This window comes from Propithecus coquereli, unplaced genomic scaffold (genome assembly GCF_000956105.1).
Source record: "Propithecus coquereli isolate 6110/MARCELLA unplaced genomic scaffold, Pcoq_1.0 Scaffold111, whole genome shotgun sequence".
NCBI lineage: Eukaryota > Metazoa > Chordata > Mammalia > Primates > Indriidae > Propithecus > Propithecus coquereli.
The window spans coordinates 2,365,669-2,392,810 of NW_012135081.1; the positions used below are offsets into that span (position 1 = coordinate 2,365,669).

A 27,142-nucleotide genomic window follows, 5' to 3' on the forward strand; every position below is an offset into this window, starting at 1 on the left:
GGCCGGGGCCAGGGCGGCCGCCGCCCGCAGACAAAGAAGCCAGTGCGGCTTGGCTCGGCTCGGCTCGGCCCGGGAGCCGGTCGGGACCCGCCGTCGCCCCCGGGCCCCCAGCCTGGGCTGGGCAGAGCCGAAGGGGGCTCCGCGGGCTGCGCTGGGCGGAGGGGGACGGCCGGAAAGCGGGAAGGGGAGGCTTGGGGGGGCGGTCAGGTATATATTTTTCTTCTTTTCCCCCTTCCACGACCCCCCCTTTTCCCTCCCCCCTTTTTTCCCTCCTTCTGCTACTTGGATTTTTTTAGCTGCTGCGTCATGAGCATAATTTATGCAAAGAGCTTTGCCGCATGCTGCACCGCCCGCGCCAGCCGCCGGGGGCGGCGGGCTGGGCGGGCGGTCAGGGAAGGGAGGGGATCGGGGAGCCCGGAGCGAGGGAGGGGGTGGGGAGGGGACCCTCAGGTCCTGGCCAAGCTGGGAGGCCCCAGAGGCACTCTCCCGGGACAGGGATGGAGGGTCGGTGGTGCTGGTTACTCAGCCCCTCCAAAGTACCGCTCGAGGTCGTTTCATTTTTCGAAGGTGCGAGAGTGGGAGCAGGAGCTCGGGAGTCCGGATCGGGGACCCTGTGCCACATTCCCTTGAGCCGAGGGTTGAGGCTCTGACAGCGGTGACTCCTAGCCGCCGCCTTTCCTCTCTAGGTAGTCAACTGCCTTCAACGTTGAAAGCCAAGTTCATGTCTATTCCCCAGCCCCAGAAAGGAGAAGGAACTCAGACATCACTCAGCCGGCGTCGAGCCTCCGGAGCAGCTGTGCCCCAGCCCAAAACCAGCGCCGGGACCCGGGTCCCTCCACCCCCTACCCTCACCCCTGTAGTGGCTGTCGGCTGAATCGTCTAAAGGCAGCTTCCCGGCCTTCTCGTCCAAGTAGACAAGGAAATATGAAAAGAAAGACAAAATTCTGTGGAATACAGAAAAAACAACGTCCTGTTTCGGTGGCAATGGGGAGGGTTTGTTTACCTAGCAGATTTTGAAGGTAGAAAAAGGATAAGAAAAGGCAGATTGGAGTGCTGAGGGAAAGCAGATTGGAGAAACAGTGGACAAATGGAAGAGTGGAGGGACCAAAGCGATGAGTGGGGATGATGAGAGAAGTAGGGAGAGGGAGGCCCCGTAAACCCAGTGAAAGCGGATCCCAACACTGAGGCAGCCTGCTGTCAGCCTAGGCTGTTTCTGCCCCCCCCCGCCAAGCACATTCGGTGGTCTTATGATGGCCAGAGGTAGATGAGTTAGAGCAGTGTGAGGAGAATGGAAGCGGAGCCCTCGCCCTCCCCTAGACTGTTCTTAAGCCCTCCTGGTGGAAGGACACTGCAGGGGAGGGCCGAGGATGGGCGCAGCGCCGGGTGGCTCCTGACCTTCACTGCACACTCTTCCAGAGGCCCTGCTCTCAGAAGCTTTTCGCGAGGCCCGGCCAGCAGAGCTGGGGTTGTATCAACTTGCTGATTCCATCTGCAAGTGAAGAGTTACTGCTAGTGGCAGTTTTATGAGTAACCAATGGATCTGGAGTAAGAATACCTAGGTTTTAGTCCCAACTCTTCCACTAGCAGTCCAGGCAAGTCATTCAACTTCCTCATTACTTATAAAATGAGGGTAGTATTTATAATGACTACTTTGCAGGGTTGTTAAGTTTAACCGTGAGCCTGTATGTGAAAAAACTTTGAAAACTGTACACTCTATGCAATTGTAAGGTGTCATTACCTGTACAATAGTTTGAAGCCATTTTAATGGTCCTGTGAAACTCTACCACACGGCATGGTATTATACCTCTTGAAGTTTTTGTTTGGTCTGTAATCCCTGTGGTCTCTTCCCCCTGGACTGTAAATTCTTTGAGAGTACCAGTTGTGACTTGCTCATTTTTGTATTTCCCACTGCTCTTTATGAGAAGAAAGGGCTCAATATTGCTGTTGAACTCTGTCACATGAAGGCAGAAACTTTCTATGCAACTTAGTTTGGTGCTACATGTGGATAGATCAAAGGCTTTGGATGACAGATATCAGAGATATTTTGAAGAAAGAAATATGGATGTGATCAGAGGAGCTCAGGAAGACGTACATCAAAATGTTAATCACGGTTTTCTTTAGAAAAGGAAACCTTTAACTTATGTTGTATATACTTCTGTATTGCTTAAATATTTGATGAACATATATTACTTTTTGTTTAATTTTTTATTGGGATAAAACATGCACACAGTAAAGTACACAAATCTTAAGTGCATACGTTGACAAATTTTTACATGTATATCCATGTAATCATGACCTAAAACAAGATATAGAGCCTTTCTGACACCCAAGAAAATTCCCTCGTGCTCCTTGGCAGTCCATAAACTGTCAAAGTAACCATTATTCTCCATAAACTCCCAAAGTAACCATTATTCTGATTTCTGTCATCATAGATTATATTTTTTTGTTTGTTTTACAGCCCGGATGATCTCCCACCCAAGTTCTAACCAGGCCAGACCTTGCTTAGCTGCTGAGACTAGGTGTGTTCAGTGTAGTATGGCCATAGACATTCGTCAGTTAGCTTTGCTGGTTCTTGAGCTTCATGTAAATGGAATCAGACAGTATGTACTCTTTTGTGTTTGGCTCCTGTCACTCAACATATGTTTTTGAGATTCATCCACGTTGGTGAGTGTAGCAGTATTGTTTTTTATTGCTGTGTAGTATTTTATTACATAATTATACCACGATTTATCCATTCTGCTATCAATGGCCATTTGGATTGTTTCCCGTTTTTGACTCTTATGAATAAAGCTGCTATGAACATTCTTGTACAAGTCTTTTGGTGAACATAATATATGCACTTATTTCTCCTGGGTAGATAATGAGGAGTGGAATTGTTCGGTTTGGGGTATATGTTTAGCTTTTATAGATGCTGTTAAGTAGTTTTCCAAAGGGTTTGAACCAACTTATATCAATATGAGAGCTCTAGTATCAGTAATGTTGTATCAGAGTTCTAGCTGTCATTCTATATCCTCACCAATACTTGGTATTGGCGGTCTTTTTGCAATAAATACATATTACTTTTATCATTTAAAAAAATCCCACAGGCTGGGCATGGTGGCTCATGCCTATAATCCTAGCACTCTCAGAGGCTGAGGTGGGAGGATCACTTGAGGTCAGGAATTAGAGACCAGCTTGAGCAAGACAGAGACCCAGTCTCTACTAAAAGTAGAAAAAAATTAGCCGGGCATGGTGGCACGTGCCTGTAGTCCCAGCTACTCCAGAGACTGAGGCAGGAGGATCGCCTGAGCCCAGGAGTTTGAGGTTGCAGTGACGTAGGCTGATGCCTCCAGCCCGGACAACAGAGTGAGACTCTGTCTCAGGAAAAAAAAAAAAAAAAAAGCCCAAAACCCACAATATAAATATTTCCATTTCCATGGGTGGGTAAGGAGATCTCACCAGTAGCTTCCTTCTGCTTCCCATGCCAAATAAAACTCTTCAATAGGATTCTCAGCTCAGCACATTTTCTTTTTCTCTTTTACTCGCACTTCCCATGCCTTCCGAGCCTTCATTTATTCAACAAATATAATAGTTATTATCTGTGTGCCAGACACTGGGCTGGATGCTATGTCCACAAGAAAACAAAACAAAACAAAATTGCTCTCTTGGAATTTATAGTCTACCTGATAAACAGACATTAAACAAAAAATAAACACATAAATATATCGCTACACATGGTGACTAAGAAAACAAGATGCTATGAAGCAGAGCAACACTGAAGGGCAGGGAAGAGCCCTCTGAGGAAGTCGCCTGAAACGTGGGATAAAGGGGAGGTGGAAGGAACAGCACAGGCAGAGGTAATGAGGTAGAAAGACCTTGGCGTTCAAGAAGTTGAAAGTGGGCCAAGTGCGGTGGCTCATGCCTGTAGTCCCAGCTACTCCAGAGGCTGAGACAGGAGGATCACCTGAGCCCAGGAGTTCAAGACCAGCCTAGGCAACATAGTGAGACCCCGTCTCAAAAAAAAAAAAAAAAAAAGAAGAAGAGTGTTCCTTCGCACTGTACCTAGAAAGCTTCTGGAATCTGAGTAGATAATCCCTGGGGGCCATCTTCCCTAGCTAGGGAAATGACCCAGTTCTAGGTCTTCAAAAAGTCATGATGGGCCGGGCGCGGTGGCTCACGCCTGTAATCCTAGCTCTCTGGGAGGCCGAGGCGGGAGGATTGTTTGAGCTCAGGAGTTCGAAACCAGCCTGATACTAAAAATAGAAAGAAATTAATCAGACAACTAAAAATATACAGAAAAAATTAGCTGGGCATGGTGGCGCATGCCTGTAGTCCCAGCTACTCGAGAGGCTGAGGCAGGAGGATCGCTTGAGCCCAGGAGTTTGAGGTTGCTGTGAGCTAGGCTGACACCACGGCACTCACCCTAGCCTGGGCAAAACAATGAGACTCTGTCAAAAAAAAAAAAAAAAAAAAAAAGTCATGATGGAGCATCCAGGATTTACTAAGATCCATGCATATCTATCCAAACACCTTCCTTACCTCCATAGCCAATTGTGCCCCTCCCGCTGTCTAACCACCAGATTAAAGGCCCCCTCTGCTGTTGATGAGGGAACGAAGCCAGGGCAGGTGGAAGTGAGTTGAAGGATGATATAGCAGGGAACTTAGGCTGGTCAGTGAGCAAGCCTCTCAGCTGTGAGGACAAGAAAGGCAGCAATGCTTTTCTGAGGGCTCGTAGGCCAGTTTTCCTAATACGAGGAAGCAGTTGTCAGTCTTGGCTGATCATATTGAAGGTCTATGAGGAGACTGGGCCATGGAGGAGAAGTTCCCTGAGTACAGTTAACAATACAAGGATACCTTAAGGTGACAAGCCAGAGTTTTTGATAACTTACGTGTAACAAGGAGTATGGTTGTGCCTGCTCCATTTTTTGGAGACCTCCACTTCTTGCCCCAAAATGTATATATTTTATTCTATTTACTTTAATTTTAGGAATAATGTAAAACAGTATTGCTTGGCTGCTGTCACTGTCTCTGACAGATTACCCTAACAGCTCAAAGGGTAAATATGGTTCTTCATTTTTTTTTCATAATTTTTGTACAGTAACAAGGTAAGGAACATTTTAGCTCATAAATTATTTACCAAACCTCACAGGCATAATAGGCCGTGTGCATATTCATCAGGCTATCATCCATTATTCATAAGAAGTTCACTTCAACTGCTAGAAGAAAATGAGGTTGTTGATTGAAATGCTGAAGAAATGTGGGCTTTTGTCCCCCTCCTTTCTCCCATCTGAATAAGTCTCAAAGTTTCCGTCAAAAAATGATATTATAGAAAAAAAAATTTATTCCCGACAAGTAGATATGTAGATAGAGGGAAAGAAAGCTTGCAGTAGGAAATAAACTGGTAGAATCAACCTCTATTCATTTAACTTAGATAAAGTCCCCTAATTCCTGCTTCCACACAGACCATGTCCAGGAAGTAGCCGTAACAGAAGGACGGCTTCAGCAGATTTGGTAGAGTTATTGTTAACTAAGGTACAGGTTGCATTCTACAGCTTCAGAAGTATTTATTATGATCTTTTTCTTTGACCCTCACACCAAGTCTGTGAGGTAGGAATAATTTTCAAGATGAAAAAACTGAGACTCACCAGGTAAGCGACTTATTTGTTCAAGGCCAAACAGTTCATGAGGAACAGAACCAGGACTGGAACCTAAATTTCCTTCCACATCTCATGTTCTTTATATTCTGTCTTCCTGAGTCCTCTAGATGGTAAAAACCCACCATTCCCAAGATACAGGTATTTCACAATGTTTTCCATGAACCATTGGTTTTATTTTCATTTCTTAAATATCTTTATTATTTCTGTGGAATACAAAAGCAATATAGGCTTGAAAGCATTAAAAAATACAAAGTTCTGTAAAATAGAGAGGAACAAACGTCTAACCATGTGGACAGGCAGTGGACTGCCATGATCACCAACCCCACTACCACCTCCATTTCTACAGGAAGAAGTGGAAATCAAGTCAGACCCACAGATCTGTGTTCAGATCTGGGCATGGTCACTTAGTTGTGTGTAATGTTGGGCAAGTTAGCCATAGTTTCCCTATTTGTAAAATGGGAATACTACCTAGTCTTGGGTTTTTTTGGTAAGTGTTAAATGAGATAAAGTATATGAAATTCAGGTGTCAGCATTTTCCTCCACTTTATAAGAGTCACCTCCCTCTGGTATATTTGAAGAAGTGGAGTGGAAGCAAAGGTTGTGCCTTTCCCCCAAGTCTTCCACTTGACCCTCTGTTCCATTCTGTCCTGAGCCACCCACTTGGCTGCTGGTCATGGCCTAGAACTCCTGGTGTGGCTCCTCTAGATGAAATGCAACTTATGGGGACATAGGTGTGAATTGTTCCCATCATGACTGTGCACGTTGTTCTTTACTGAAGGGTTGGGGGAAAACTTAAAAGAGAATTATAATAATGGAAAGTATTAAAACTTTGGTTTTAACATTCCTTATAATCCAAGTGAAAAACAGCCATGAAATTCAATCTTTATTAGGGGGTATCAGGTCCCTAACCTGGCTCCCTGTCCCAGGTCTTCTTCCCTCCCTAAGGAACTCTTCCTTCAACCCTCCATTCCTTTCCGGAAAGCTCCAGGCCCTGTCTCCCTCTCATCTCTCAGCTATCCCTAGAAGCACATTTCCCCAAATCTGACATAGTCTGTATTCTGGATTAACCACACAGAGGGTTGGAGGGGTGAGTGTGTGTGTGGGTGTGTGGGTGTCGGGGGAGTGCAACAGGGAATAGGTGCCACAGCAGCCTTGTGGGAACGAGCTTCGGCACACAGCCCATCCCCAAGATAGAGAGAGGGAACCAGCAGGCCCTGCTCGATAAAGAGTTGTAAGACGCGAAGCAACAGGAGGCAGTGGAGAACACTGACCAAAACCAGCTAGAACCACCACAGCCATGAAAAATGACCTCGGTTACCCTCACTGCTCATTATACCCTGCTTATAATGCATTAGCACACTAAAAGAAACTCCTGCCAGCACATGTGCAAATGCCATGGCAACTCTTGGAAGTTACCCTATGTGGTTTAAAAAGAGGAAGAATCCTCAGTTCCAGAAAGTCCCCACCCCTTTCCCAGAAATCTTAGGAATAATCCTCCCTCTGCTTAACATAAAATTAAATAGAAGATATAAAATAAAACCTTGAAAACTCACAAAGTGCTGCTCTCTGTTGCTCTGAGAGATAACTGCTGCCCTGTCTATGGGGTAGCCTCCTGTTTTTTTCTTTTCATACCCCAATAAACTTGCTTTTGCCTTACTCCGTCAGCTCGCTCTTGAATTCTTTCCTGAGTAAAGCCAAGAACCCACTTGGCCTTCAGGCCGGACTCCAGTTTTGGGGTACACTTTCCCATATCAGGAATGTCTAGGGGAGGCTGGTACCCCAAGTTCCAACCCCTTCCAGTCTTCTAGCCAGCCTGAGATGCAGATGAAGCTCTGTTCTTCTGAGTACTCTGGGTAACCTTTGGAACACACACACACACACACACACACACACACACACACGTATATACTCCTCAAAAGATAAAATGAAATCTCAGCCCCCTAACTTGCAAATTTTGGTGTGCATTGGTATCACCCCATTTAATCTGCATCTTTAATAAGCACTAAAGGATTCTAATACAGGTGGTTTGGAATTTCACATTAAGAAAAATTGATCAACATCAAAAAAGGAGACACACTCCCCCAGGATTTTCTAGGCTGCCCCAGCAACAGGGGAGTTGGTGCTTTATGTTTATCATGCAGAGCAGTGTTAGTGCCTCTCCCACAAAGCCTTGCCAGGAATGACAGAGGACGGTCCATTTCTGAGCCATATATCTTGTAATAGCTGTTTCCTTAGTTACACAAAGACCAGCCAAAGCTTTGAAAATGTTGCTTAAAAGAGTGATTGGACTCTTCCACAAAGCTCCACTCTCCCTCTTTGGGCTGGGAATTGGCAGCTGTTTTGTTATTCTAGGTACATAAGTGAAGAGCACAGCATTTGGTAGGTGTTCAATAAGGTACATAAACAAGCTGAAATCAGCCTAATTAACTGGGACTAGTGGGTTTTTCCTGCTCTGAGCCCTCACATCATAGCTTACCCATCTCTAGTGTAGCACTTACCAAGTTCTGTAGTAATTTTCCTTTTAGCATCTGTCTTGCCCAAGGCACATTAGGAGTTCATTAGCCATCATCCTTGGCTTTTCCCTTTTCTTCATCCCAACATGATTTTTTAAATCAATAAACTATATATATTGAAAATGTACAATTTGATGTTTTGACATATGTATACACCCATGAAACCATCATCACAATCAAGATAATGAACATATTCATCACCCCTCAAAGTTTCCTAGATTCCATTTACAATCTCCCTCCTCCCCTCCCCCCTTCCCCTATCCTTCAAGCACGAAATCATTGATCTGCTTTTTTTTATTTTTATTTTTTGAGACAGAGTCTCACTCTGTTGCCTGGGCTAGAGTGCCATGGCATCAGTTAGCTCACAGCAACCTTGAACTCCTGGGCTTAAGTAATCCTCCTGCGTCAGCCTCCCGAGTACCTGGGACTACAGGCGTGTACCACCACGCCTGGCTAATTTTTTTTTTCTATATATTTAAGAAATTTGTATATTTAAGTTGTCCAGCTAATTTCTTTTTATTTTTAGTAGAGACGGGGTCTTGCTCTTGCTCAGGCCGGTTTCAAACTCCTGAGCTCAAACCATCCTCCTGCCTCGGCCTCCCAGAGTGCTAGGATTACAGGCGTGAGCCACTGTGCCCGGTCTGATCTGCTTTTTATCACTATAGATTAGTTTGTATTTTCTACAATTTTATATAATATGGAATCCTATAGTATGTATTCTTTTTTCATCTGGCTTCTTTTACTCAGTATAATTGAGATTATCTATGTTGTTTCCTGGGTCCACAGTTTATTTCCTTTTATTGTATGGCATTAAATTTGTTTATCCATTCACCTATTGATGGAAATTTTCATTGTTTCCAATTTTTGGCTATTACAAATAAAGCTGTTATAAATATCCATGTACAAGTCTTTGTGTGCCCATATGCTTTCATTTCTCTTGGGTAAATACTTAGGAGTAGAATGGCTGGATCACATGGTATGTGTATGTTTAACTTTTTTTTTTTTTTTTTTTTTTGAGACAGAGTCTCACTCTGTTGCCTGGGCTAGAGTGCCATGGCATCAGTTAGCTCACAGCAACCTTGAACTCCTGGGCTTAAGTAATCCTCCTGCGTCAGCCTCCCGAGTACCTGGGACTACAGGCATGCGCCACCATGCCTGGCCAATGTTTTCTATATATTTTTAGTTGTCCAGATAATTTCTTTCTATTTTTTTTTAGTAGAGACGGGGTCTCGCTCTTGCTCAGGCTGGTCTCGAACTCCTGAGCTCAGACAATCCGCCCGCCCCCTCGGCCTCTCAGAGTGCTAGGATTACAGGCGTGAGCCACCGTGCCCGGCCTGTATGTTTAACTTTTAAAGGCCCTGCCAAACTGTTTTTCAAAGTGGTTGCACCATTTGTCATTTTAACCAGAGCGTATGAGAATTCCAGTTGTTCCATATCCTCTCCAACACCTGATGTGGTCAGTCTTCTTAATATTAGCCATTCTAATAGGGAGGCCAACATTGTTTTAATTTCTTTTTTTTTAGAGATAGGGAGGCTGGAGTGCAGTGGTACAATCACAGCTCACCATAACCTCAAACTCCTAGGCTCACACAATCCTCCTACCTTGGCCTCCGAAAGTCCTGGGATTACAGGTGTGAGTCCCTGTGCCTGGCCTGTCTTAACTTTTAAATAGGTAAGCATTCACATGATTCAAAAATTTAAAAAAATTTTAAAGGTATATAGTAAAAATCTCACTCCCACCTTTGCCTCCTGTCCCCCATTCTCTCACCCCATCCTGTAACAACCTTTATAGGTGTTCTGGGTATCCTTCCGGAACTTCTTTACTTAAATACTAATGAATAGTCTTGGTTTTCCTGTTTTTTGACATAAAAACATCATACTAAACATATCATTCTGAATCTTTCATTTTTTCATTTAAAAAATATTTTGGAGAACTTTCTCATTCTTTGTTATAGCCATATAGTATTTTAATGTATAGATGCACCAAGATTCATTACACCAGTTTCCTACTGATGAACATATGGGTTATTTCTAATCTTTTGCTGTTCTAAACAATGCTGCAATGAACCAGGAGGTGGACTTATACATACAGTGGTTCTCATGAGTGCAAACATATCTGTAGGAAGTATTTCCAGAAGTGGGAATGGTGTATTTACAAGTCTGATGGATAGTGCCAAATTAACCCTATAGGATTTGTGCCAATTTTCATCCAACCATAAATAAATTAAAATGTCTGTTTATCCATAGCCCTGCAAATAATGTTAGCAAATGTTTGGATTTTCGTCAAGCTGGTAATGATATCTGTGTGATTTTAATTTGCTGCCTTGTTATTATGACTGAGGCTGAACATCATTTCATACGTTATGAAGCCATTTGTTTTCCCTTTTCTGTAAACTGCAAATGTCACTCACTATTTTTTCTAATGGTTGGTCATGTACTGACTGCTTTCTAGGAGTTCTTTACATTCAGGGAGATTAAAGCCTTTGTGATATGAATTATAAATATCTTTTTCCAATTTGTCTTTTGACTTTATGGAGTTTTTATCCCTGATATTAACCCTATTAATTGACTCTGTTAATTAGTCCTGGTACTAGTCCAGTTGTTGCTGCCTCCTAAATATTTCTGGAATCCCTCCACTTCTCTCTACTCCACTGCTACTTCCCTAGGCCAGTCTGCCACCATCATTCACCCAAATGACCACATTGGATTCTAACTGGTATCTCAGACACACCTCCACTCTTGCCCCTTCTCTATCCTATTTCACATTCTGTAGCCAGATGGATTTTTCTAAAATAAAAACATGATTGTGTCACTTTCCTGCTTCACACTCTTCAGTGGCAAACTAGTGCCCCTAGGACAGAATGCCATGGCCTCTGTGGGCCCCGTTGCCCCCGTGTGGTCTGGCTCCAGTTTACTTCTTCAGCAGCTTCTGTCACCAGTCCCCCCTAGTCCCCTTACCAGTGTGCTCCAGCCACACCGAACTGTTTTCATGCCGCTCTCTCTATGAGCCCTCTCACTTCCAGGCCTCTGCACAAGCTGTTCCCTCTTCCAGGAACCGTCTTTACTTCCTTAACTTCCACTCACCATTCAGATTTCACCTCAAACATCACTTGCACCAGGAAACCTTCCCTGGAGAGAGTAGCTGCCTCACCTCTATGTTCTCCTTACACCCCATGCTGTCCTTAGGTCAGCACTAATCACATTACGTTATGATTATCTGTTTACTTTTCTGTCTCTCCCATTAGGTATACTGCAAGTTCCATGAGGGCAGGGACTATGCCTGCCTCCTCACTATTGTCTCCCTAGTGCCTATCACAGGGCCTGGCACATAACAGGCATTCAAAAAAAAATCTATTAAATTAATGCAAGAAAGACTGTTTGATACATAACTACCTGAATATCCTCATCTCATTGGGGTGGCCCATGAGAATGAAGAAAATATTAAGGCCTGACTCTTGTCCAAGAAAATAGACAGTCACTCCTTAAATCCACCTGCCAGAGAAAGCAGTGGCCTACAACCCCTCCATTTCTGCTGGTGACCTCATTTGCCTCTGCCCTGGCTTTCCCAATGTCCAGATCCAGGGTGACAAGCAAGATACCCAATACCCCCGTAGAAGAGGCTCTGACTAATCTGAGGACAGCTTGCATGAGCAGGAGCTAGCTTCAGGAGAGTTCCTGGGTGCCAAGAGTTAACCCTTTAATCATTGGACAATGGAGAGGCCCTGGGAAGGACCAGCCAGTAGAAGTATTTACATTTTTAACACTGGCAGGGCTTGATCAGAATTTACAGACTGATTGTCAGCCCTGCCCGCTTCTCTGTCTTCTCAGGATCCTCTTCATTCTTTTCCTCCTCTGTGTTAACACAGAGTTTAGATTTAGACCTGGAGGTGACACAAAGATTGTGTGACCTCTTTGGCAGATGATGAAGCTGAGACCTTTGAGAGGCAGCAGAATAAAAACAATGAGTGGCTTGTGAAGTCAGGTGAACCTGAGTTTGAATACTGGTTCTGCAGCAGGATACTTCGTTCAGCTACTTAACCTGTTTGAAATAGTTCCCTTCCTTGTACCATCCTCAAGTCTGCTACGGACATGAAATGGACGTGTCTGGTGCACTGTCTGACTCATACACAGCAGGAAATAAGTGGGAGCTGAATAGATGAGAATCAAAGTTAGTCAATTAGTAGCAGAGTTAGGACCAGAACTAGCGTCTTGATTTTGGGTCCACCTCCTGAACTCTCACTGACATGGACTACTATAGTCAACAAAATTTCAGGGGGCCGGGCGCGGTGGCTCATTCCTGTAATCCTAGCACTCTGGGAGGCCGAGGCAGAAGGATCGCTTGAGCTCACGAGTTTGAGACCAGCCTGACTGAGAGTGACCCGCAACTCCACTAAAAATAGAAAAAATTAGCTGGGCGTGGTGGTGAGTGCCTGTAGTTCTAGCTCCTCAGGAGGCTGAGGCAGAAAGGTTGCTTGAGCCCGGGAGTTTGAGGTTGCTGTGAGCTAGGCTGACGCTATGGCACTCTAGCCTGGGCAACAGAGCTAGATTCTGTCTCAAAAAAAAAAAAAATTTCAGGGTCCCTCACTGAGGTCTCAGAAAGAGACATAAGGGAAGTTTCCTTTCTTAGGTTCATTCCTTTACTTTCTGAGGCCCTGAACACCAGGTAAGGGTGGAGAGAGATAGTGACCTCTCCAGTTTCAGGCTTTGGGGTGGAATCAGTTTTAGGATCTGATTTGGAAAAATTAGGATACAGGAAAGATTTGCCCAGTCTGACTTCCAGGGAGTTATTTATTCAGTTATTCACTAATTACTGATTGTAAACTTCATGCTAAGAAAAGTACAAGGCCTTGGTCATGACAGTTCACTAAAAACTGTTTTGGCCAGGTACAGTGGCTCACACCTCTAATCCTAGCACTTTGAGAGGCCTAGGGGAGAGGATCACCTGAGTCTGGGAGTTTGAAACCAACCTGGGCAATATTGAGACCCTGTCTCTACAAAAAATAGAAAATTAGCTGGGCATGGTGGTATGTGCCCATAGTTAGTCCTAGCTACTAGGGAGGCTGAGACAGGCGGATCACTTCAGCCCAGGAGTTGGACGCTGCAGTGAGCTATGATGATGCCACTGTACTCCAGCCTGGGCGACAGAGTGAGACTCTGTCTCAAAACAAACAAACAAAAAAACCAAAACAAAACAGAAAAGTGGTGTTTTACAAACTGTGGGTCCTGACTTGTTAGTGGGATGTGAAATCACAACCAGAATTGGAAAAAAAAAGAGAGAATAGAAAAATATAACAATGCCTTTTATATAAGGATGTTAAGTATATAGGATCACAAAATTTTATTTCAGTCATATATGATTATAAATGTGTATATGCTGTGTCATGATTTAGGTGTATTACCGTGGATTTGGTCAACAAAGTTTGCAAGCCCCTGCATTAGAAGGTGAGCTTCAGGAGAGCAACAGTTTTGTTTTAGAACAATGCCTGGCATTCGTAGGAGTTGAATGAATGAATGTTTAACACTATGACTGCCTTCAAAAAGATTAGAGTCAGAATTACAGAAAAAGGTAAGTATCAAAGGCTTCATGATACTAATACTAGTCTGAATCAAATTAATAATGTGAATATACTGAAAGAGAAAAAAATCTAAAGGAACTCCAAAAACAAATAGTCTTATAGACTATCAGACTTTAGAGTATGTTAGTCATGTTAGGCAGTGTGAGGTGAGAAGAAAAAACAAAAATAAAAACAAAAACACTGACCTGGAACCTAGGAGCCAGGAAACAAAACCTGATTCTGTAACCTGTTAACTGTGTGACTTGGGACAAATCTCTTTAATCAATTCTCTAATTTGAAAAACAGCAATGTTCAAACAAGCCCTGCCTGCCACACAGGACTATTGTGAAGCTCTGCAATGATGAGATTGTGCATTTTAGGGGTGTCCTGCAAACTGTAATACAATACTGGAGACAAACCAAGGGATTACTGAGTTGAAATGAGTATGGGTCTTTTTCATAGTTCAATTAATTAGCAAGTATTTATCAGGTTTCTAATGTTTATTGAGGGCTTTTCTTTCAAAAGCTCTTCGTTTTTAGATGCTTTTGCAACTATTCTTACTATACTGTAGAAGGTAAACTCCACGAGAATACAGTGTTGGGCTGTCTTGTTCAGCTCCGGCTCCACTTGCGCACAGCAGGGGCTCAGCAGGTATTTCTGAATGCAGCCAGAAAGGAAAAAAACTTAATTGCTGCCCTAAAGGCTGCCGTCTTCGCCCTTCAGGAAATTAAGTTAGGGGCAAAGCGATGCACAGAGAAAGTATCTACAAGGCACCACACAGGTCACCTGGAGCAGGTGCGAAAGGCAGGGCAGGGTCACACGAGCACTCTTTGGGTACTACGAGTTTGTCAGTTTTACTGCTAGCTGTTGTGGGCAGCACAGCAGAACAGAACTCCTTCCTTTACGTGAGAAAGGCAGCGACACAGAATTAACTACCGACAGCCTGTCGCTGGGACAGACAGGGCAGGGAGGATTCCAGTGAGGGTCTAATTCAGGAAAGGACGGATGTGAGCTGGACTGGTAAAATAAATCTTTACGGAGCTGAAGCTTAAGTTGGATTTAGTAGGAAGCGAACACATGATAGGCCAAGGTTTAGAGAGCATATTGTAGGCAGTTTGAGAAATCTGTAGAAATCTATGCTCCTCATGAAAAGATTGCCAAGGTGAGCTGACCTTGAGTTAATGTGTGTAGGTGGAAAAGGTTCCGGGGAATGGCTTCATCGCTCAGCCTCAGCGTCCAACAGGGAGAAAAGATCCTGCTAGGAGACAATACCCGCACTTGGATTTCCTCCAGTTGAGGGACAGGGACGGGGGGTGGAGGGCGAGAGTGAGCGGGCGGGGCCAATGGGAGGGGGCGGGACCACCCGGGCCCTCCCTGCAGCGACTGGAGGCCGGCCGCAGGGGCGGGGCTTCCGGCGGCAGCGGCATTAGGGCGTCGGGTGACGCTAGGCGGCCGATCGTCACGTGACACGGAAGTGACTCCGAACAGGAAGAGGACGAAAAAAATAACCGTCCGCGACGCCGAGCCGAACCGGACTTGCAGCCACCATGAACAGCAAAGGTAAGGACAGGGGGCGGCTGAGGCCGTTGGGGGGAGTAGTGCTGGCCCGGAGCGAGCGGGCCCGGAGTCCAGGGTCACCAAACGGCAGGCCTGGGGTGGGCTGCGCCGCGCTTCTTGGCCGGCTGCAGTCCTGGGGCTGCGCCTGACGCCTTCATCATCGCCTAACTACGGCTGCTGTCTCCCTCCCGGCCCTTTCCCCTCGTAAACTCTGTGGCGCAGTTTGGAGCTGCGGGCTTGGGTTGGGCGGGGGGGGGCTTGTCATGATGGACATGTGCAGAAACAAATAGAGTGGTAGAGCAGGGATTTGGGCAGGCCAATGGAAAGCCGGCGGAGGCGGGGCCCGCGCTCCGGAACAACGGGCAGGGCCCGGAGCTTAACTAATGAATTGCCAGAGTTGGTACGCGGTCTAGGGCCTGCCGGGTGTTTTGTCTCCTTCCTTTCGCACCCCCTCGCCCTTCTCTGGCGGGGCCAGAACTTCTCCCCATTCCTGTGGTGGTACCAGTGTGTCTGTCAGGACATGATCTCCGGCTTTTTCAGAGAGGACATTCCCCCTCACCCCTCCTTCATCCTTTCCCCATCTCACTTCCACTATTCACACTCTCCTTTATTTGGAAGTCGACCTTGAATAGGAATCTGTGAGATGAATCAGAACCGTTACCCACGAAGTCCCGGCTGGGTACAGCCTGTGGAGACTACCCAGAGCAGAAGCACCCTTGATGTATCAGCAGGCCAGAACCTCAGGAACGGGTGCCCAAACTTGTCCCGAATTCCAGAGGGAACTTGGCCCAGCTAGACTTACCCTTACATCAGTATGATAGTAGGAGCAGCGCCTTGCCTTTCCTGTCTAGTCAGAATCCAGCATCTTGTGTTATAAGGGTGCAAAGACAATGCTTATTTTCTTGGTTCCAGGAATCACGTCCTGTGGAACAGTCTATTTGCAAACTCCCCTTCTGCTTCCTCCCACTATGTTAGCTACCCAACATGTACTGCCGCATTTTGGTGGCTCTGTGTAGTAGGCAACCTGCATTTTTTGTCTTCCAGGTCAATATCCAACGCAGCCAACCTACCCTGTACAGCCTCCTGGGAATCCAGTATACCCTCAGACCTTGCATCTTCCTCAAGCTCCACCCTATACTGATGCTCCACCTGCCTACTCAGAGGTGCTTCCACTTTGCTAGACTTGAACTAGTTGAGAATACTCTTGGACCACATTTTTAGTCCTTAGCTAAATCTGACTTCACATATTTATCTATTCTTCACAAACAGAAGAGAGTGCTCACATAAATAATCTAAACACTATAATTTGGTCATTATGTTGGAGTTGAGAATGCATTATTTGATTATTTTGTGTTATTTGGCATGTGCTGAGGTTAAGAAGATGAATTTGCATTCCTTGAGCCTAACATTAGCTATAGCAGGAAGTGATCCAGGAGAATAATGAATGCCAGTAGAAAGGCAGCTTGTATAATTCAAAAAGTAGAATCAGCACAAGGAGAATTAAGAATTGACTCATTAAGGAGGTCTCAAATAGGAATGTAATAAAGTAACGTTTTGCCTTCTCTTCTGACTCTTTTAGCTCTATCGTCCGAGCTTTGTGCACCCAGGGGCTGCCACAGTTCCCACCATGTCAGCTGCATTTCCTGGCGCCTCTCTGTATCTTCCTGTGGCTCAGTCTGTGGCTGTTGGGCCTTTAGGTTCCACAATTCCTATGGCTTATTATCCAGTTGGTCCCATTTATCCACCCGGTTCAACAGTGCTGGTGGAGGGAGGTTATGATGCAGGTGCCAGATTCGGAGCTGGGGCTACTGCTGGCAACATTCCTGTGAGTATGACCTTATCAGAAAAAACTCAGCCCTCGTCTCTTTTAACCTTCTGAAGTGACTTCATATTCATTCTCTTACCATTCCTGGAAAATAGTTGCCAGTGTTTGTGCAACCACTGACATCCAATAGTCAGGCAGAAAGTGTTTGAGGGGGCAGAACTGTAGCAAGTGAGTAGTATCTGGCAAATTCACTGGAGTCTGAGTTAACCAAATTCCTTTGTTTTCCTGTCTTGAGAGTCCTGCTTGATGTTTTTCCAGTTCTTTTGGTGCAGTGAACTGGTCTAATAATGCCCCTTATTCATTCCATAAGCATTTACTTAATATTTGCCACCAGCATGGTGTTGTATTTGAACCCTGATGATTAAAAAGGTAGAATGCATAATTCTTAGTAGCTTTTAGAAAATACTAGCAGTTTTGGTTATTATTGTCTTCTGCTTAGTTCCCCAATGCATGGGATTTAGAGCCCAAAATAGGCCAAGTGTGGTAGCTCATGCCTGTAATCCTGGCACTCTGGGAGGCTGAGGAGGGAGGGTTGCTTGAGCTCAGGAGTTCAAGACCAGCCTGAGCAAGAGTGAGAACTTGTCTCTACTAAAAATGGAAAAATTCGCCAGGTATCGTGGCACGCACCTCTAGTCCCAGCTACTTGGGAGGCTGAAGCAAGAGGATTGCTTGAGCCCAGGAATTTGAGGTTGCTGGGAGCTACACAGGACAACAGAGTGAGACCCTGTCTCAAAAAAAAAAAAAGAGCACAAATGATCCTTGCTAAGACCATCTACTCAGTAATCATATGCCAGAGATGAGGTGAATGTGTCTTTAGTAAGCCTTCAGCTTATCCAGTAGTCTATTTAAAAACTACAGGGGACCCTGTGGGATTCAGACATGGACCTGATACCCTGTCCCTGTTTTGGGAGTGGGAGTGGGAGGATTTCCTACCCTGAAAGTGACTGTGGTTCTGGCCTATTCATATTTAGAAGGTATCCATAGGCTTCATCTTAGAGCTGGAACCCTTTGAATAAATAGGCTTCCTTTCCTATTTGTATCTTTGGGTTCACAGAGAATGTAGACCTGCTTTAGGACTCAAATTGGTGGCAGAACTAGCTCCTTAAAATGGTCGGCACATTGCCATCTTCCTAACAGGCCTCTGCATCACCTGTCCCTTTCCCTATGTGAGCTGCCTGTGCCCATTCTGTGTCCCTTTCCTTTCAGCCTCCACCTCCTGGATGCCCTCCCAATGCTGCTCAGCTTGCAGTCATGCAGGGAGCCAACGTTCTCGTAACTCAGAGGAAGGGGAACTTCTTCATGGGTGGCTCAGATGGTGGCTACACCATCTGGTGAGGAGCCAAGGCCACCTCCGTGCCGGGAAAGACATCACATACCTTCAGCACTTCTCACAATGTAACTGCTTTAGTCATATTAACCTGAAGTTGCAGTTTAGACACATGTTGTTGGGGTGTCTTTCTGGTGCCCAAACTTTCAGGCACTTTTCAAATTTAATAAGGAACCATGTAATGGTAGCAGTACCTCCCTAAAGCATTTTGAGGTAGGGGAGGTATCCATTCATAAAATGAATGTGGGTGAAGCAGCCCTAAGGATCTTCCTTTAATTCTCTGGAGTAATACTGTACCATACTGGTCTTTGCTTTTAGTAATAAAACATCAAATTAGGTTTGGAGGGAACTTTGATCTTCCTAAGAATTAAAGTTGCCAAATTACTCTGATTGGTCTTTAATTTCCTTTAAGTCTTTGATTTATATTACTTGTTATAAATGAAATGCATTAGTCGTCTGCCTTCTTTCCATCCTTTGCCCCACATCCCACCTCCAACCCCCGTCCTCCATTTCCTTTGCCAATCTCCATTGAATCAATGGTGCAGGACAGAAAGCCAGTCAGACTAATTTCCTTCTCTCCTTGCACTTCTCCCCACTTGTCATCTTTTAACTAGTCTTTGACAAGGATCCTCTGAAACCCCCTCTGTGCCCCAAGCACAGAGCCCATGACTTCTGCTTTTGTATCTCTCAGGCAAAAGTGGAGGGTGCCTTTTGGACCCCCCTCATAGGTTGTCTCTGCATACAGGAAACTAACCCAAATTTGCTCTGGTGCCAGGAAAACCGAGCTTTGTTTGAACAAAGGACATCATGCAAACTGTACTGTAAACAGCAGTTTGTTTAACATACGAGGGGCAAGGAGGAGGATGCATTTCAAAAGCCTGATTGATGACTTTAGAGCCAAATTAAGGGGAGTTTTCAGATCAAAAATTGGTTAGCATTTTTTGTCAGAGTGTCTCATGCAGCCACTCATGGCTCCCAAGAATTCCTAAACTGGGTTAATAGGGTCATATTGTGAATGCCTCACTACAAAATGACTTGAGTCCAGTGAAATCTCATTAGGATTAAGAATATTTCAGGGATCCTTAATATTTTGATTTTTTGTTTTCTGAAATTGGATTTTATTTTATTTTATCTTATAATTTCAGTTCATCTAAATTTTGTGTTCTGTACATGTGATGTTTGACTGTACCATTGACTGTTATGGAAGTTCAGCGTTGTATGTCTCTCTCTACACTGTGGTGCACTTAACTTGTGGATTTTTTATACTAAAATGTAGAATAAAGACTATTTTGAAGATTTGAATAAAGTGATGAAGTTGCATTACACCTCACTCCATGATTCTTTACTTAGCTTGCTTTTAGATTTCTTCTATATATATCTTCTTTTACAGCCTGCCTAGAATTCAGCTAGGTGTTGCTGTTGTCCTCTTTTCTTTAATGAAGCCTTTGAAATAAATGCAGGAGTACAAGGCTAAGATTTGACCATTTGTGAGTTCCATTCAAGACGTTCATCTTTTCCTCACTCTACTTCCTAAACTCTTTCAAATTCTGGGATTCAGAACCTAAACTTAGAGATGAGGGAAAGAGCTGGGTGTGATGGTGCATGCCTGTAATCCCAGTTACTCTGAGGCTGAGGTGGGAGCATCACTTGAATGCGGTTTGAGACTGGACTGAGCAACAGTGAGACCCCATCTCACAAAAAAACAAAACCACCACCAACAAAAATGGAATGATTGATTCTCTTAATGTGCTTTAAAGTTTGGTTTGAGGAAAATGTTTTAGTGTACCAATTTGTATACATTCAGGATGACCTTCAGTTTCTCCAAAGTTCTCTGTGGAGAAATACTGAAAATTCCTAGTATGTAGGCTACCAAGATTGATTCCTCAACTCTTGGATCTTACTTTGGGTGGGTTTGAGCTTTGACAATGGAGGCAATACATTAAGACCTCAAAGGAGATCTAGTTTAATTCCCAAGTAAACAATATCTGAGAAGCTAATGAATTATACCAAACACGGTGCCTTCTAAACACATCTCATTTTGAGACTAAGTTAAATCCAAGAAAATTCTTGGCTTGATTCTGAGGACACTTGGGAAAGGTGGTAGGTAGATTTTTTCCTGGTTCCCTCTGTGTATACGTAGAATGGGTTCTGGGAAATTCTGGCCCTTGCCAGGATGGAGGCTACACCGACTCATCTCCCAGGGTATGTTTCTGATGATTCTCCTCTGGGACAAGCTTCCCTGGATCATCTTTTTTTTTTTTCTGCGGGGGGGACAGAGTCTCACTCTCTTGCCTGGGCTAGAGTGCCGTGGCGTCAGCCTAGCTCACAGCAACCTCAAACTCCTGGGCTCAAGCGATCCTCCTGCCTCAGCCTCCCAGGTAGCTGGGACTACAGGCACATGCCGCCATGCCCGGCTAATTTTTTCTATTTTTTAGTTGTTCGGCCAATTTCTTTCTATTTTTAGTAGAGATGGGGTCTCGCGCTTGCTCAGGCTGGTCTCGAACTCCTGAGGTCAAACGATCTGCCCACCTTGGCCTCCCAGAGTGCTAGGATTACAGGCGTGAGCCACCGCGCCCAGTTTTATCTCAAACCTCTGAGATAGTTCTGGGAACTTCTGGAACTTCCCTAGGGTTCTTATGGCTTGGAAGAGAACATGTGCAGGAGAGTCGGGAGAGGAAAAAAAAGAAAGAGAACATGTGCAAAGAAGTTAAATGAACAAAACAACAACAAAAAAATGTTTAAGCAAGGATAAAGGTAGTTCTCGCACATGACGATCTGATTTTTCCATCAGTGAAAAATTTTAATTCAAATAAAAATCACATAAGTATTAAGGTCATTGGGAACTATGGAAAGGAAGGGCTCAGATTGAGGGATGTAGCACACTCATCAGGAGGTAAGATCTCCATAGTCTATACTATGGTATCCAGCACCTGGGAAGAACTCTGGACAGTATCTCCACTGGAGCTATCACTAGGTGACCACGTAGAGGACAGAGTGGAGCAGCCAGTGACCCTAACTTTCTTTTCCATCCCTTTGACCTGTGAAAAAAGTTAAGATGACTGGGCACATACTCAAATGTCCCCTGGTAGAGCCCTGCCTTGTTGGCCAGTTACAAACACCAGCTCTATTACGAATGCCCGTTTAAAGACATCATAAGCAGCTTTCTTCCATGTCCCTGGTCCCTGGAGTCAGTGATGTTGGCATTTGGGACTGTGTCCTGGAAGGAGCTTGGATTTGCCTACATCAATCACTGCTTCTCACTGCTTTGAGAGAAAACTTTCACCTAATAAATTAAACAGTCAATGTGTTAGCACTGGAGCCAGGAATAAGCTCCTTGGGGCCCAGGAGTCGTCAGATGAAATATTCCTCCTTCTCTCTGCCCTTGGCTGAATCATTCTCCATCTGAAGGATGGCACTGGGCTCGCCTTCTGCAGATTCATAGGTGACGTAGCTGCCTTTGTTCTTGTACAGGTAAAAGAAGATCAAGATCACGACTGAGAGCAGGGTGAGGAAGACCACGGTGATAACAACTTGGAAAGGAGAGGCAAAATGTAGAGATGTTTCAGCATGGGGGATGCCTCAGTAATTCACTGAATCACCTGAATTAGATGATTTCTTCTCATAGGATCCTCCCACTTTAGTTAACTAGTGTCCACTCCCATCCAAATCCATGTCACCCCACCAAGCCCAATGCCACGGTACAGAATAGCTGCAGTCTCTTGGTGCTTAAGCTAAGGACACAATGCTTTTGATTTCTTACAAAACTGAACTCCCTCCCAAACCAGTTCCTGATGATTATGATAGAAACAGGAAGGAGAGAAACAGGAAATAGCTTACTCCAACAGGAAGGGTTTTTTTAAACACATATATCCTCCTCCCTACCCATGTACTCAAGTGTAGTGTCCATATGCATAGCTATTTGTGGCCACCTCCTAACCTATCATTTACTGGCAGTGCCTCTGACAGAAGCCTCTGAGTCTTTTAGAGCCGTGAGTGTGTGCATGAGCACGTGTGTGTGTGTGAGAGAGAGAGAGAGAGAGAGACAGCCTACATGTCAGAGTGAACCCACTGATGGATTTGGTCCCCAATGTTGTGGTGCTTTTCCTGTAGGGCAAAAATCTTAGTTCATGAGGCTATCTCTGGAGAGAGGTAGCCCCTGATCCCAGAAGGTCCCTTGGCTTTGGCTCAGAGCCTTTGTTACCTGCAATGAGTGCTGTGCTGGCTCCAGCTTCTGGGGACAGGGCCTCAGTGGCCTGCAGAATTGGGGTAGTCATCAGTTCTTCTGGAAAATTTAGAAAAGTATAAAAGGAAATGGGGTGAATTCTTTAGTTTGAAAGCATATGTTTGTCCTTCAAATTTTACCACTCCACCTTCTTCCCTATTCAAAAGTTTATCATTCAACGCCTATAATAAATCAGAATAGAAAATCCTGGAGAATAGAGAAAATAAACTGCTACCCAAAGACAACTGACATTTTGATGGCTTGTTCCTTGCCTAATATAGTAGTTAAGAATATGGGCTTTAGGCCAGGTGCCATGGCTCACGCCTGTAATTCCAGCACTTTGGGAGGCCAAGGTGGGTGGATCACTTACTTGAGTCCAGGAGTTCAAGACCACCCTGGACAACATAGTGAGACCTCATCTCTACAAAAAATAAAAAAATTAGCCGGGCATGATGGCGTGCACCTGTAGTCAGTGACTCAGGAAGCTGAGGCGGGACGATCTCTTGAGCCCAGGAGTTTGAGGCTGCAGTGAGCTATAATAACACCACTGCACTCCAGCCTGGGTCACAGAGTGAGACCCTGTCTCTAAAAAAATAAAAAAGAATATGGGCTTTAGAGCCTGACTGACTGGGTTTCAAATCCCAACTCTGTCCTTCGCTAGCTGTGTGACCTCAGGAAAATTACTTAACCTCTCTATGTGTCAGTTATCTCATCTGCAAGATGTAACAGTACCTGCGTTACAGGGTTGTTGTGACATGTAGTAAGTAACACAGTAAGGACAAGCCATTACGAGGAATGCATATTTTTACATAAATGTACATAAACTCATCATTTGATTTCTATACATATACATATGTATATGTACACATATATTTATTTACTTTATGTTATACAGCACATGCATTTTCTTCAGCATTCTTAAAGCTCTTTGTAAACATTATTTTAAAATAATGAAATAATGCTCCTCTCCTATTAAAACCTGTTTCTATACTTCCAGGACAGGCCCTGTAATTTGAAAGGTTCTGAAACAGGCCTCTCCTACCCTAAAATATATCCTGCACCCCCTCCTGCTATGGGCCTATTTATCCTTCAGGGCCTGAATGTCCCACCCTAAACTCATTACCCAGGGTCCGAACATTACAAAATTAGTGGTCTCTAGAAGTCCTGTTAAGTGTTCACACAGAAAGTCAGGAAGCCCTTTAATTCTTTCCTAATTAGCATTTTAATGTAGAGGTTTGAAAAGGTAACAATTAAGTAGAGGTCACTGCAGGACAGAGGTGTGCTGGAGAAAACAGGCTGGCTGACCCTGGAGTGACCCACAGGAGGCATCTCTACTTATTCAGTAAATACCAGCAGCAGCACAGACTGACCTCTCCTCTCTGCCCAGCCCTGTGCCAGACACACTGGGGACAGAATGGTGAGCAAACAGATTCAAGGCGCTTACCCTCCAGCAGACCCCACAGTGCACACAGTTAGGATCTGCAGCAAGTGTGACAAAGGAAACACCCAGGCACTTAGGAGAGTATGTGGCAGAGGGGCCTGATGTAGTCTTCCAGCCAGGAGCTACCTCCCAAGGAAGGAATATCCGAGCCGGGAGCCAAAGCAGAGTAGGAGTTTACTGGGTGACAGGGGTGGGGCACATTAGGCAGAGAGAAGAGCCTGGGTCAAAGCTCTGAGACAGGAGGACTCAAAGGCCAGTGTGGCCAGCACAGTGTGAGCATGATTCCCATCTAGTCCCTGACACGTTCAGATTTCCATCCAGGCCAAGTAACATTAACTTGTCAGCGGTGGTCTGGTGAGTCTGTGAGGGGCCAATGGTATTGAGGGGATTTTCCACACCGGCCAAGGGGAGCCTGATGACGTTCTGGACCTATGGCAGAGAAAGCAGAGGTGGGCTATCTAGAGCGCTTCCCCCTCCCAGGGCAAGGCCAAACCCTTCTCTCCTCACGTCCACTCTTTATTGAGCAATGGTAGTATACTAAGCCACTTTGTGGCCTTGGGCAAATGGTTATATATCTTGACTCAGTCATCCATTCTCATCTGCTACCCATGGAGACTACATTAGCCAACTTTGCAGGTCTATCGTGAAGATTAAAGGAGAGAACATGTGAGCATCATATAGTAGCTACTACATAAATATTATTTAATGTGACTTTGTTTATATGCTTAGTGATTAAAAGGGATTAAAAGGGAAAGCTGCTCTGAACTCTGTCTACCCTCCCCAATAGCACCCTCGCATCGGAAAAATTGTCTTCCATGAAACCAGTCCCTAGTGCCAAAAAGGTTGGGGACCACTGATTTAAGGTCAATTAATCAACGATTTGCTTTGCACCTACCACGTGCCAGAGGTACTGTCATAGATGCTGGGAACACACCAGTGATGAAGTGAATCAGGGACCTGACTACAGAGCTGAATTTTACTGAGTATACAGAGAACAGATACATATGAGTCCCTGGAAAGAGAATCTGGGAGGGAAGATGGTTCCTAGCTGGGAAATTCTGCAAATGATCCCAATTATAACAGCTGCCAATTACTAAGTCTCTGCTTTGTGCTAGCTATTTTATATATATCATTATTAATCTTTACAACACCGCTTCAAAGTAGGTGTTTTTGTTTGCTGATATGGACTCCAAGGCCCAAGGAGAGTTAAGTGACAAGCCTCAAATTACACATGAAGTAATAGTGGATGGGCCAGGTGTGGTGGCTCACACCTGTAATCCTAGCACTCTGGGAGGCCGAGGAGGGAGGATTGCTTGAGGTCAGGAGTTCGAGACCAGCCTGAGCAAGGGCGAGACCCTTTCTCTACTAAAAATAGAAAAAATTAGCCAGGTGTGGTGGTGCTCACCTGCAATCCCAGCTACTCGGGAGGCTGAGGCAGGGGGATCGCTTGAGCCCAGGAGTTTGAGGTTGCTGTGAGCTAAGCCGATGCCACAGCACTCTAGCCTGGGCAACAGTGCGAGACTTTGTCTCAAAAACCAAACCAAACAAAACAAAAAACAGTGGATGGAGCCAAGATCTGAATCCAGGAGTACCCACTCCAAAGCCCAAGCAAGGTATTTATACTAAACCTTCCTGCCACTGTTCTTTTCTTTTTCAATAGGGAAAAATAAGGAGAGGTAATACAAGATAACTATGAGGCAGCACAACAAGCTTTCCAAAAAGGTCAAGGGTTTAAAAGATACGGATAAAAGTAGAAGAAAAACCAGACGGTCACAATCAAATAGCACCCGTTGTGCTACAGGGAGTGCTCCATTAACGTGAACTCGCTCATAGGCGACAGGCAAAAGGGAATGACATCAGGGTAACATGGAAGGCGTGTGGATTCACATGCAGATTCCTTAGCTTTGATGTTTAACATGATCAGAAGCAAGCTTTCTCACAACTACAGAACATTTTAACAAGCTAGGCAGACCTTAAGACAAAAAAAAAAAAAATTTGACAGAATACCTTCCTTGAATGCAGTTATTGGTTGGTATCCACTTACATTAAGCTATCTGGTGAAGCCGTGAGTGCAGATAAATAGGGTGCGAAGAAGCTCACCTCAACATTAAAACAATGGATTAAAGAGGTAGGCAGACCCTATATTGGATTTTTATTTTTGATGAAATGGTTTCTATTAGAAGAGAAGGCTCTCTGGAACTTACATCTTAAAAAAGGAAACACACACCGCAGAGTACAGGCTGCAAAGGACTGAGTGGAATTCAAGGTTGGAATGCTAGTGGAGATTTAACTCTGCCGATAATTTTATTGCGGTTGTTATTATATTTGTTAGGGCTCTGGTTACAAAGTTCCCTAAGTTTTGAGTGGTCTGCCCCAATCCTGTTTTTCATGTAAGCCCTCTTATTTTCATAATATGATTTCAAAATGTGAATCTTTTTAAAAATGCACATAAAATTTTATAGCAGAAATGGCTATATTAGAGGCTGTCAGAGACTTAGAAGGATAGTGTCAGGAAGCTCTATGTAAATCAAGTGGCAAACAAATTTGAAGGGCGATTTAAAAAGCATGCATTTGGAGCAAGAAGGATGGGAAAGCTAGGCTTGCTGTTTGGGCCTGGACACATCAGGTTGGAGGTAACAGCATCAGGTTGGAGGTAACAGAGAAAGCAGAATTTCCCCCAGGCCTTTTTGACTTCTATCACAGAGAATGATTTTTGCACTGAGGGGCAGTAGGAGCTTTAGGGACATGGGGAAGTGAGCTCAAGAAAAGCAAAGAAACCCAGTAAGCACCAGGCTAAATCTAAAAGGAGTCCAAGTAACGACAGCCAGGGGCATCAAAAGAACTTGTAAATGGATTTCCGTAGCTGATGTAGGAGCTTCTGAGAAAGAAAGGGGCCAGGAGCCTGAATGGCCATGGAAAGAGGGTGGATTCTGTAAACAACTGGTGAGCTTGATGTGGTTCCCCGGCAAAAGTCAAGAACAAGTTACTAAGGCCTGCTTTGGGAGCCTTGAAATAGCAAGCGTTAGGAGTCAGAATGGGACGACTAAGAGCACACTGAGTCAGACA

At 44.6% G+C, this 27,142-nt stretch overlaps 2 protein-coding genes across 4 annotated transcripts in view; one reads left to right on the forward strand and one right to left on the reverse strand.

Moving 5' to 3' along the window:
* Positions 1-15,054: 15,054 nt before the first annotated feature.
* DAZAP2 (DAZ associated protein 2) lies at positions 15,055-19,743 on the forward strand. 2 transcript variants are annotated; one of them, XM_012652915.1, is made up of 4 exons: positions 15,055-15,264; positions 16,306-16,424; positions 16,841-17,086; positions 18,293-19,743. In XM_012652915.1, the coding sequence occupies exons 1-4, from the start codon at positions 15,252-15,254 to the stop codon at positions 18,419-18,421; spliced, it is 507 nt and encodes a 168-aa protein (XP_012508369.1). In that variant the 5' UTR covers positions 15,055-15,251; the 3' UTR covers positions 18,422-19,743. The 2 variants fall into 2 exon arrangements, with proteins under 2 accessions (XP_012508369.1, XP_012508379.1); XM_012652925.1 differs by having other exon boundaries at positions 15,164-15,264; positions 16,841-17,009.
* A 1,480-nt stretch (positions 19,744-21,223) lies between these two features.
* SMAGP (small cell adhesion glycoprotein) overlaps positions 21,224-27,142 on the reverse strand; it is a 24,388-nt gene continuing 18,469 nt past the window's right edge. For both annotated transcript variants that reach the window (XM_012652899.1, XM_012652904.1), the window contains 2 exons: positions 22,615-22,695; positions 21,224-21,943 (listed from right to left, as the gene is read on the reverse strand). In XM_012652899.1, coding sequence (XP_012508353.1) covers positions 21,765-21,943; positions 22,615-22,695 — 260 coding nt within the window. In that variant the 3' untranslated portion in view covers positions 21,224-21,764. The remainder of the gene's footprint in view (positions 21,944-22,614; positions 22,696-27,142) is intronic.

Bases quoted from the DNA above. Each gene is read 5' to 3' on its own strand.
- DAZAP2 (XM_012652925.1), top strand. The intron at 16,425-16,840 runs GTGCTTCCACTT...TGACTCTTTTAG, and splicing joins CTCCACCTGCCTACTCAGAG to CTCTATCGTCCGAGCTTTGT. The intron at 17,010-18,292 runs GTTCAACAGTGC...CTTTCCTTTCAG, and splicing joins TGGTCCCATTTATCCACCCG to CCTCCACCTCCTGGATGCCC.